The following is a 10,949-nucleotide window of genomic DNA, read 5'->3' on the forward strand; positions in this document are numbered from 1 at the left end:
AACAAATTAAAAACTAATTAAAAACCAATTTTGCAAATTTGTTTTTTTTTCTATTATAAAATAAAAATAAAATAAATATAAATTAATAATTTAAAATACATCCAGAATATTTTTCCAAAAATTTTTAGTCTTTTGAAATTAAGAAATAGAAGAATACATTACAAATAAAATACAAATAAATATCCAGCAATAGACGATAAATTATTATAATACTCTAATAATGTATATAATAATTATAATAGTAATATTTAAAAATTTTTTCTTAATTCAATTTTTTTGGGGGATTTTACATATTTACACACTTTATTGATGTACTTATACATATATCGAATTTTTCTTAATATAATAATTACATAATAATTATAAGTAATTAATAAGATTTTAATTTAATCTCTATAAAATTTAATTATTTTAAAGTTTTTCTTAATTTTACATCAGAATGAAATTCCTTGAAAAATTAAGAATTATATTTTTGATTATTAATATTGATTACTAATAATCATTAAAATATGATTCTCTCATGAGTAACACGATCTGATGGCACACGACATTGATGGACAGACAGATGGAAAGCGTGTATGCTACCGGAGTTGTTGTCAGACCGTTTTACTTTACTGCCCATAAAAGTACCGAGATTTAGACTGCAATACTGCCATGACGTATTGCTCTCGCGCTGCGTATACATACACATACACACTATTAAAGATGAGTCCGGCTGCTAGCAAGTGTGATCCATGAGAGCATTTCACTAGCCACGTGACATTTCGTGGGAAGGAAAGAGAAATTTGAAATGTACATTTTTAATCAGTGACAGTTCTAATCAGTTTAACAAATTGTATATTATCCGCATGAATATAAGAAAAATTATTTAAAATAAATGAATAAAATAGAAGGAAAATAGATACTCTTAGAAACAAGGGGACGAGAAAGTCTTTCGATTAGATGTATAATAAATGTAAGAGAAAAAAAGATTACTTGTCAAAAACTTATTTAAAATTAACAAATAAAACTGTAACAGTTCTTGATAAATATAATTCATTGACGTTTTTATTTTTTATTTATCGACATAATTAATCGGAAAATTTACTAATGTTAAAATGAGCAAATTAGATTATATTACATTCTAACGAAAATTATTATATAATTATTTTTTAAATTTATTTTAAACGGAAAATTTAATTCAATGTTTTAAAATTTATTAAAAATAGGAGTCTCTCTCTCTCTCTCTCTCTCTCTCTCTCTCTCTCTCTCAATAGAATTATCCAGGGTAAATATAGGTTTCTGTTAAGTAATTAGAAACAATTATTGTTATAATCATTTCGTTCTCTTTTGCCCCGTTGATTGCGAATCGATCGCGTTCGAGAAAAAGCGGCATATTAATATTGGGCGGTTCGCGCGCAATAATATTTCTGAAAAGCCAGAGAAAAAGCAGCCTCTCCCGTAAAATAGTCGGTAGGTATGTTTGCGCTCGCTGGCTCGCGACGGCGGAGAAGGAAGGAAAAGCAGATTAGAGCGCGCACGAAGGGAAGGGGAACGTGGTGGTACGCGCGCGAGAGAGAAGCTTTCGTGCGAGGGGAGTGGGAGACAACGAGTTCGTCCGGCTCGCACACCAAACGATCCGAGAGATCGCGCTCGCGTCGCTTTTGGCCCGTTCGACTCCAAGCCGCGGGCAGAGCTCTCAGTTGACGCTCAGTTCGGCTCAGCGAGGCCAGCGAGAAGAAAGGGGGTTATTCCATGTGTGTGAGGTGTCGTGCGTGTGTGTATCGGCGCACGATCCTCGGGACCAGAGGCGTTGCTACCTGCTGAAAATCCTTGGCCGTATTAAACTTGTTACACGAGGGGTGGTTCTACCTGACTGACTACCGCTACCTGAAGACGACACACGCGGGAGATAAAAAGGATCCCGGTCCGATCAGAGATACGCTCTCTCTCCTTAGGCTCGATTACTCCTCAGCTATATAAATGCTCGCATTTACGTCGTTACAGTTGTGACTTTTTGTCGATTGAATAGACAACGACGTATGTCGATCGCGAGCAGGCGGGACGTTTAATGAAGTGCGCTCGGAATTCTTTCGCGATGAAGATGACGTCGATCGTAGATGACAGAGACGGAACGACGTGCGGCTTGTGTATAATCGGCCGAGGGACGATCGTAACGCATTCGGTCGCGCAGTGAGTTTAGCTCGCCGTGAGATCGACGATTGCCAAGTGTCTGGTGACTGATTTTTTTTTTTTTTTTTTTTTTTTTTTTAAGAAAAGATCGCACTGGTTTTTAACGTTGTCGTAACTTTAATAACGCGCTCTAATAACGAGGGTGCTCCGAACATTTGCGAACTAATGCATTCTTTCTAAATCGCATTGTGTCATTCTGTTTTCGTTTCCCGCATCATCGTTGGATTGGACAACTACATCATCTATACGACCTGTGCTAACCGATCTACATCGCACGTGGCTCGCTCGCTGTCCCATCGATCATCCTATTTATCGTCGACGTCGTCGTCGTCGTCGTGGTCGTCGTCGTCGTGGTCGTCGTCGTCGTGGTCGTCGTTATCGTCGTCGTTATCGTCGTCGTTATCATTGCCGCGTGTGATCTTTTGTCGGCGGATTTGCCACACACTTGATCGCGCTGCCTCTTGGCTTCTCCGTCCCACGTTTACCCCTCCACCTGTCTGCCGCGGTGCTACACACCCTCTCCCCCGCCGTCAATCCCTCGTCCGAGGACTACGCGCACGATTTTCCCTATCCCCACCCGCCACCTCCTGCTCCTCGCGCCTCCACTACCTTCCTGTGTGTGCACGCGCTTTCTTTATTTACTCCGTGAATTCACGGACCAACACGACCGGCTCGGTCACGATGAGCGCTCCGTTTCTCGGTCCGCGGTGAATATCCTCCCGGTGTTGACGCACATTCGTCGCGTATTCTATCGAATTTATATGCGATCTATGCTGTGCTCCGGTGTGTTTTGAATATTGAAAAAATTCTCATTAATTAATACGGCTACGTTTGTTGTTGCTTACGATGAGCACGCGATCATTTTCGGGTGAACGTTGATTGGTCTAAAAAAAACTTGTGCATCGCGCGAATTTACCGTGACTGTCGCTAAACGGCGATCACGAGTCATTCACGCCGATTGACGCCGACATCGGCATAAATATTGTTGTAACACCGGCTATAAATCGTCATCATCTGCACCATCGCCGATCACGTGGCTTGCTCGACGGCGACGCTGTACGATAATGTTCACGCCGCGCCGCTATGTGGCTCCGGCGTGGGTCACCCTGGCTCCGTCACACCGATGGGAGCAGCAACCGGAGCGGGGAATTCCACCGGGGTGACCTGGTGGGCCATGATGAACGGTTCCCTCTACGAGGACAGCCCGCCGCCAGTTCCACCGACAGCTTCGACCCTCGTATCGATTCAACAACAGACGACCACGACACCGGGCTCTCATCAACAAGCGACAACACCGACTTCACCTGGTGCACCGGCGTCATCGGCAACGACAGCGCCACCGGCTCCTACAGCGAGCGCCAGTTCAACCTCGCCGAGCGCTTCCTCGGTAGCGAGCAACAGCGCGGCCGGACCGCTTCATATACCCGCCAAGAGATTAACCGCGACCCCGGGGGGCGGTGGTGGTTCCACTTACGGTGAGGTTGCCTGCGTAGAGTCGGCGGGCGCGCCGGGCGGTGCGGGGGCGGCGGGCGTGATACGGCACTCACATTCGTCCTCGGCGGGGTCTCAAGGCGGCTGGAGTTATAGTCCGCACCATCACCAGGACTCCCACTACTCGTCCACGACGGGCGGCGGCGAATCGTTGAACCATCATCAAGGCTACGGGGGTAACAATCCCCCCACGTATTACAACCTGGCGGCCGATCCTACCTCGACTTCCGGTTCCACCAGGGACAACCGGAAGACCGGGGCAACTCTTAGCTTCTGGTCGCCCGCCACTGCCGGATCAGCCGGCACCGCCGGCTCTACCTCGGATTACAAGTCCTACAACTCGGCCGGCGCGGCAACAACGACGTCGTCCACCGGCGGTGGTGGGTCTACCTCCGGCGCCGCCGATCCAGCAGTCTCCTCCTGCCATCAGAGCTTCTCTCAGAGCTGGTGCAATTACGCGCCGTACACAACGGCGAGGCATCACCACCCGGTGGACACAGCTGGACATCATCATCCTCACTCGCAGGCGGGGGTACCGTATCTGGCGCCATCCGCGGCTGACGACCGTGGTAGGGTCGCCGCCGCTATGGTCGCCGCGGAAGGTGCCTTTCCCCACGATGGATACGGCGGTCTGAGAAACTATGGAGCGCCCGAGCCTGTTACTTCGAGCCCCTACCCACCTCCAGGTAAGCATCTACTCCGTCTCGCGGTAATTCCTGCTTTTTATTCTTTTCTTACGTCTATGACAAGGTCATCATCGAGAGATTCAAATCTTTTTTCAACTTCATATATTATAAAGTCGAAGCGTAACATCATATAACTCGTTCAATAATAACGTTTATATTATCTCGCAAAAATTATCACGGTTGATGTATTTTTATTCATATTGTTGAATTATTAATAAAGGACACGAGAGAAATCGACTCGTTGGAAATATATATTTCGCCGCTTGTAATGTAAAACTATCATCTATAACTCTATACAACGAGAAGAGGTCGTAAACCTCGGATAGTTTTCTGCGATCGCAAGTATCATAAATCGATATAATGTTCTTCGGCCGCCAGATCCTGAGAGATTATTCGAAATTAATGAACCTATGATATAAAATTTATAATTAATTTGTCACCTTAACGTATAGCGACAGATTGAACGAAGACATTTCGAAAAAAAAAAAAGAAAAAAAAAACGATACATATACGATTTATCACACGTGTGACAAAAAAGATTACCATTAATTTATATTAATTGCATATGTGATAAAAATATTTATTATTATTATGCCCTTTCAACAATCCTGGCAAACTTATTCGGCCGCAGTTATCGTTCATTCACATCGTTCCCTTTTGTGCTCCTCTTCTTCCCTGTCTCTGTCCTTTTCTCGGGACCCTGCAACCCATGAAACGTCGCATGAGCAACAACGAACGACGGCGGCCGGGGTTTATTGGCGGCCGTAACTCGTAAACTCTGGCGCGCGCCTCCGATCAGCTGATCCGTTCCATGACCCGTGCAGGCGTTCAGTCTTTCCGGCTAACGGCTGTTCACGCGCTTGTATTGTCACGACTATCTCCCTATTATTTCCCTTTCGTACCAAAACTGTTTTTCTCATAAAGCGTTTCTTCAAGGAAAATGATATCTTAAAAATACTGTTACTGGATATAACGTTCTTTATATATAAAAAAAAAAAAAAAAAAAAAAAAGTATTTACATGTATATCTAATTACAAATGCTAAAAGATGTTTTTATCCTAGGAAACTATATATTTTATATATATATAGATCATTAATAAGTGATTCTCTTATTATCTAACGAGAAAATGCAAAAGATTTTTTTTCATAACGTATTAATTTATGTATTTCTTGTTATGTTACACAATGTGTACGTACATATGTGTAAATTGTTCGAGATTGTAAATTACATTCAGCATAAATAAATATATCACGACAAAATTGTAATACGAGCTCTTAATACTGAAAATATTTGAATTTCATAGCAGGCATATACATGTAGAGATATTTTTCATCGATCGTCACGTTGTATTCGCTTGTCCTGTCCTTCTGAAAAAAAAAGTATCGCTGTTGCATGCGCTCGTCGTCGCCGATTATCGTTACTTTGTTGCTCGTGCGACCGTCATTGACGGTGCTCCGATAACCGAGATAACATTCGCGTGATCAGGGAGTTTTAATCGTACGCGCACGAGGGGTAGAGTGTGTGCGCGCAAGCGTGTGCCGCTACCGTATATACAAAATAGTGAAATACGGCCGCGCACTGTGTATAGTTTAAGCGTAACCCAATAGATGGCGGCTCCATTATCTTTACCCGTTCGCTCGACACCAGAGAGTGCGCCGCTTATACCGTATCGCGCCGTGCTATCCCATATTAGTCCGGGTAATCTCTCCTCGAGAGACCGGATTACAATGTCTTCCAGGTGTCTCCCCACGCACAACCTGGCTTCCTCGCTTGAGATATTATCTCCGCGCATCACGGGGACACCGACCATTTATTGGTCCGTATTTAATACCACGGATCGGTGTCCGCGCTTAATTAGGCCTTTGAGGCCTACCGGACATCATTATGCGCACTTATATCACGGAAATAAATTTAGCATAAAGTATGGCTTTATTAAGTAGCTTTCTCGAATATCAAATGCTTCGCTCGCTTATAGAAACTTTCTAATATAAGAAACTTTGAATAAGCCCTTTGAGAAACCTATTTTTACTTTTTATTAAAAAAAAAAATTCTCTTATCCTCTTATCTTTGTGCGAGATAAAATTATTGCTACTGAATGAAATGTTAATTAATCAAGATCATTTTTACAATATTGTTTAATATATTTAATATAATACAAAAATTTTTTATTTCATTTTTCTTATTTTTTTAATATATTTTATTTTTTATGTAAAGGCGAAAATGGGTAGATATAAAAGATATATTTCACTCCCATTAGTCTCGACAACCCCCAGTTACGAACCCTTCGACTATTTCTATCAGAGCTTTAGGTATCATTCGAAAAAACTGCAAATTCTGATTTATCTCCGAATATGTATCTTTCAACCTGCATATATATTATATTATCTTTTTTATTACTTATGGCGATTATAAGAAATATTTATTTTAATTTTTTAAACATTAAATTTAAAAAAAAAATATGATTTTAAACTTATTAAAATATTATACGTGTTCTCCTTTATTCGTGTTACCAAAACATTTTTTTAGAATTCGGATCTGTGTTAAATAATTTGTATATTTCTACGTTTTATATATATATATATATATATATATATATTGTTTTAAATTCTTGCTACTCTTAAATAATCGCGTTTAGGCAACGAGAGAATATCAAACGGAAAAGGTTCCAGGACGAAACGAAAGAAAATTGAATAATCGAACTCGAGGAGCGAAACTTTTCGAACAAGCTGTAATTTCTTGATGGAGATATTAATTAATTTGCATATTAACTAAAAAGCTATATATATTTTTTTTTATTTATGCTAGATAGGGGTTCTTTTTGAAACTAAGAGACAAATAATAATTTTAATGATAATAAAGGTAGAGAATTTTTTGCCAAATAGGATATATGTATAAAAATACCTGTGTGACATTTGAAATCGTACTTAATGTTGCGCGGATGGTTCCCATCGCAAGCATATGTTCCGACGGATCAAACATAATGCTACATCCGGTAGCAATGCGTTTTGTTCAGATCTTAGGTAGGCTAAAAATAGATGATTCAATCCCTTTGGATAATTTATAAAACTTTAGTACGAATCAAGTTTCTTTTTATTATGAAATTAATCATTCATATTATATTTTACTGTAGTACAGAATCAATTTTTTTGAAAAAAAACTTTATAAACTACATTTCATGTACGTAAATAACACGTGAGGCGCCAGCTATCATTTTTTTTATTATTTGTTAGAATAGGCAAGTGATAAAAAACGATATTTATCGGAGGGGAGGAGGAGGAATATTTATTCGTGCAAAGATAAGAAAACACTTAACATTTTTGTGTGATGTATAAAATGCAGATATTCGATGAACATTATTTCTTCACCTCTTCTTTCCCCCGACTATGCTAGTATACTTAAAAAAAAAAAAAAAATGAAGATATTGCACCCCGCTGGATAGAATCAATTTTGTTGCATTCGCATCCACTTAGAAGGCGTTTATCCAGTCCACGGCTGGGTTAAAGATAGACCGCGGGATGAGTCGCGGGCTTTCGTAATCGCTCCGTTCCACTAGCGCGGGTATGCACCTTGCACCATCCCGTTGTATATTCCGCTTTAACAAATGTATTCGCGTTGCTCCACATTCTCTGTCTGCAACGGGGCATAGAGTATATGCCCTGTTAAAAACCACCAACCAATCGAGAACGAACCTAACAACGGTTCCCGCCGGCTTCATGTTTTTCGTGCGGTTAGTAGAACCGGTCCAATTATATCATACCACTGTGCCAGGAACGGCTGCGGCAACCCTCGTGTGCATGTATGTATATACGTGTATGCACACACATATACATTATATACGTATGCACGACCAATGTTGCGCGCACACACGCATAGCTGAAGTGCACGCTTTGACATTCGGAGAGCTCTTTCAGGCATGGGTTCACCCGATGATGCGCCCCAATGTGAAAAAATCAAAGGATTGAGATTAGCAGAATGTTACATTTTTCAAATTTTATTTTTTAATTTGGACAAACAATAATGTTGAGTGCTATCGCGAGTAGTATATTTTTAATAATATTTACGAAAAAGAAATATAAAATTTTATTAAGTACATGTTAGAAATATATAACAATTTTTTTTTATTAAATATATTAGAGGTGTAATTGTGAAAATATGACAAATTGCTTCGAAAAACATCGCGTATATTTAAGAAAAAAATGCTTTCTCTAGATTATTCTATTTATTTGATTTTGATTGAAATATTTTGAAAAATGTATATACATATAATATGTAATATATAAATTATTGAATGTGGCATATAAAGAAGAGAATTTTTTTAATATTAGCAGAAATTTTTCGAGAATTCAATATCTTAATTAAAAAAAAAACTTAATATATGTATAAGTGAATAAATATTTTTTTTGCCGAGGTTTGTTTAGCGGTTAAGAAATCGATCAATTAATTTTATCCATAAATTTTGTTTATAGAAGCATATCTCCAATAATTTGCCATACTAATTAAAGAAATTACATGAAAGATGCTGCATTCCTCCATCATAATTAGCGACGATCTCAAGATTTTTAGTATAATTATACGACGACAGATGCAATTAAATACTGGATGTCCGTTTTATTTTCCCTTTCTCGAGGCTTATGAACTTTGTGAAATCGGTGCCGAATATCCCTTTACCATTTTAATAATTTGTCCGACTCAATCTGTTTGCATATACGAGGTAATAATATTCCATAATAATAATATTCAAACTCAATTTGCTTTTATTAACTTATTATTCACAACAAAATTATTTGTAGTGGACGATTATGAAATATTTACTGATAAAAAAGGAGTAACGGTATCAGTTACGCGCCGATACACTGATTAACGAACCGATATATCTGCGCTCATTTCTGCCAGTCGCTCCGCAGTAATGACTGGCGATAATAACGAGAAAAAAGAAGCGGTACAACCGCTTTCCTCATTGAAAATCCGCTTAGATGTATGGACGAGTAAATGAAAAATGATACAAACTAAACCTAAACCGAGGGGTTAGTCACTGAGGTAATTTTTGTACAAGGGCTAGGTAATTCAGCGGCAATCCCAGTAAAATTTTGGATAATCCAAGGTTATTTTTTTGGTAAATCTAAATAATCTTTAGCATTAAAATAATTTAAAGTAAAATTTCTTTTTCAAATTTATTTTTAATTTGAGATACTATTAGGTAATCTTAAGTAATCCGAGGTATAATTTAAGGGTAATCTGTATCAAAGGGTAATTTTTGTACATTATAACTGTTAGTGACTAACCCCTCGATCTAAACCTATTAATATCCATGTATTTTGAATACCGTGTATTCTATGCATCAAGAAATACTTTTTGAATTACTCGGGTATAATAAATTTGATAAAGAACAGAATAAGATTGAGCAATATTTGTCTTATGAATTGATTTAATTTTCTTTGAGCGGACTATTAGTAGTTGAATATTACTAGCTAGCAGCTAGGTTGTTTTATCATCGGCAAACTAATTGTGTTAAGTGATGTGGGGTTCCTCCCCATCTTCCTTGTTTCCCGCAGGTTCGCTTGCGGGTGTGGGCGTCGGGGTTGGCGTAGCCGGGATGGGCGTTGGATGCGGCAGCTCTAACCCCTTGGAGTGGACGGGCCAGGTGACGGTGCGGAAGAAACGCAAGCCTTACTCCAAATTCCAAACTCTCGAGCTGGAGAAGGAGTTTCTCTTCAACGCTTACGTGTCGAAGCAGAAACGGTGGGAGCTCGCGCGCAATCTAAATCTGACCGAGCGTCAAGTGAAGATCTGGTTTCAAAATCGCCGAATGAAGAACAAGAAGAACAGTCAACGGCAAACTCAGCAGCAGAATAACAACAACAATAACAACAGCAGCAGCGCCAACAATGCGAATCATCACGCGGCGACCGGCAGTCACCACCATCCGAGCACCGCGCACGCACCACCTTCGAGTCACCACGTGGTCGCGCAGGCGCATCACGCGAACGGCTCCACGAAGCATCATCAGTGACCCGTGGCCTTCTCTGGGGTCGTCTTCGGGCACCATCATCACAGCCACACCTCATCCAGCAGCAGTGGCAGCCACGGGGGCAGCCATAGCAGCCTGGTAGCAGGTCACAGCAGCCATAGCCTCCACGCGCCGCAGCCACAAACGCCGCTGCCGCCGATTCACGTGTCGTCGTCGGGCAACGTGACGCCTGCTACGGCCGTAGTCCATCCACACACACACGCGCACGCACACACCGGCGGCCACCATCATCAGCTGGCGCACGTGGCCCAACAGTATCCCGCGCTCCTACATCAGACCCCTCACGGCTTGGCCGCTTGAATGCACCGGACGCTCCAGAGAAAGACCCGTTCGAGACCTCGGAATCGTCGCCGAGGCGATTCTACGAAACCGTCGATCAATATCTACGTCCACGGGAACGACGAAAAATCTTCACTGGACTCTGTCGAGCAGCCGTTCAAAGACTGCCTCCACTAAGGAAAGATAAAGCTCGCGCGTAGTATATTATATATTATTAATTATTAATTATTATTATTAATTATATTATTATTATTATTATTATTCAACAAAGCGAAGACTTCGCTATTGTATA

General features: G+C 40.6%; 1 protein-coding gene across 2 annotated transcripts; it reads left to right on the forward strand.

Moving 5' to 3' along the window:
• Positions 1–1,262: 1,262 nt before the first annotated feature.
• Positions 1,263–10,509, forward strand: LOC140668403 (uncharacterized). 2 transcript variants are annotated; one of them, XM_072897388.1, is made up of 2 exons: positions 1,263–4,349; positions 9,903–10,509. In XM_072897388.1, the coding sequence occupies exons 1-2, from the start codon at positions 3,296–3,298 to the stop codon at positions 10,358–10,360; spliced, it is 1,512 nt and encodes a 503-aa protein (XP_072753489.1). In that variant the 5' UTR covers positions 1,263–3,295; the 3' UTR covers positions 10,361–10,509. The 2 variants fall into 2 exon arrangements, with proteins under 2 accessions (XP_072753489.1, XP_072753488.1); XM_072897387.1 differs by having other exon boundaries at positions 1,264–4,349; positions 9,864–10,509.
• Positions 10,510–10,949: the final 440 nt, after the last annotated feature.

This window comes from Anoplolepis gracilipes, chromosome 8 (genome assembly GCF_047496725.1).
Source record: "Anoplolepis gracilipes chromosome 8, ASM4749672v1, whole genome shotgun sequence".
Taxonomy (NCBI): Eukaryota; Metazoa; Arthropoda; class Insecta; order Hymenoptera; family Formicidae; genus Anoplolepis; species Anoplolepis gracilipes.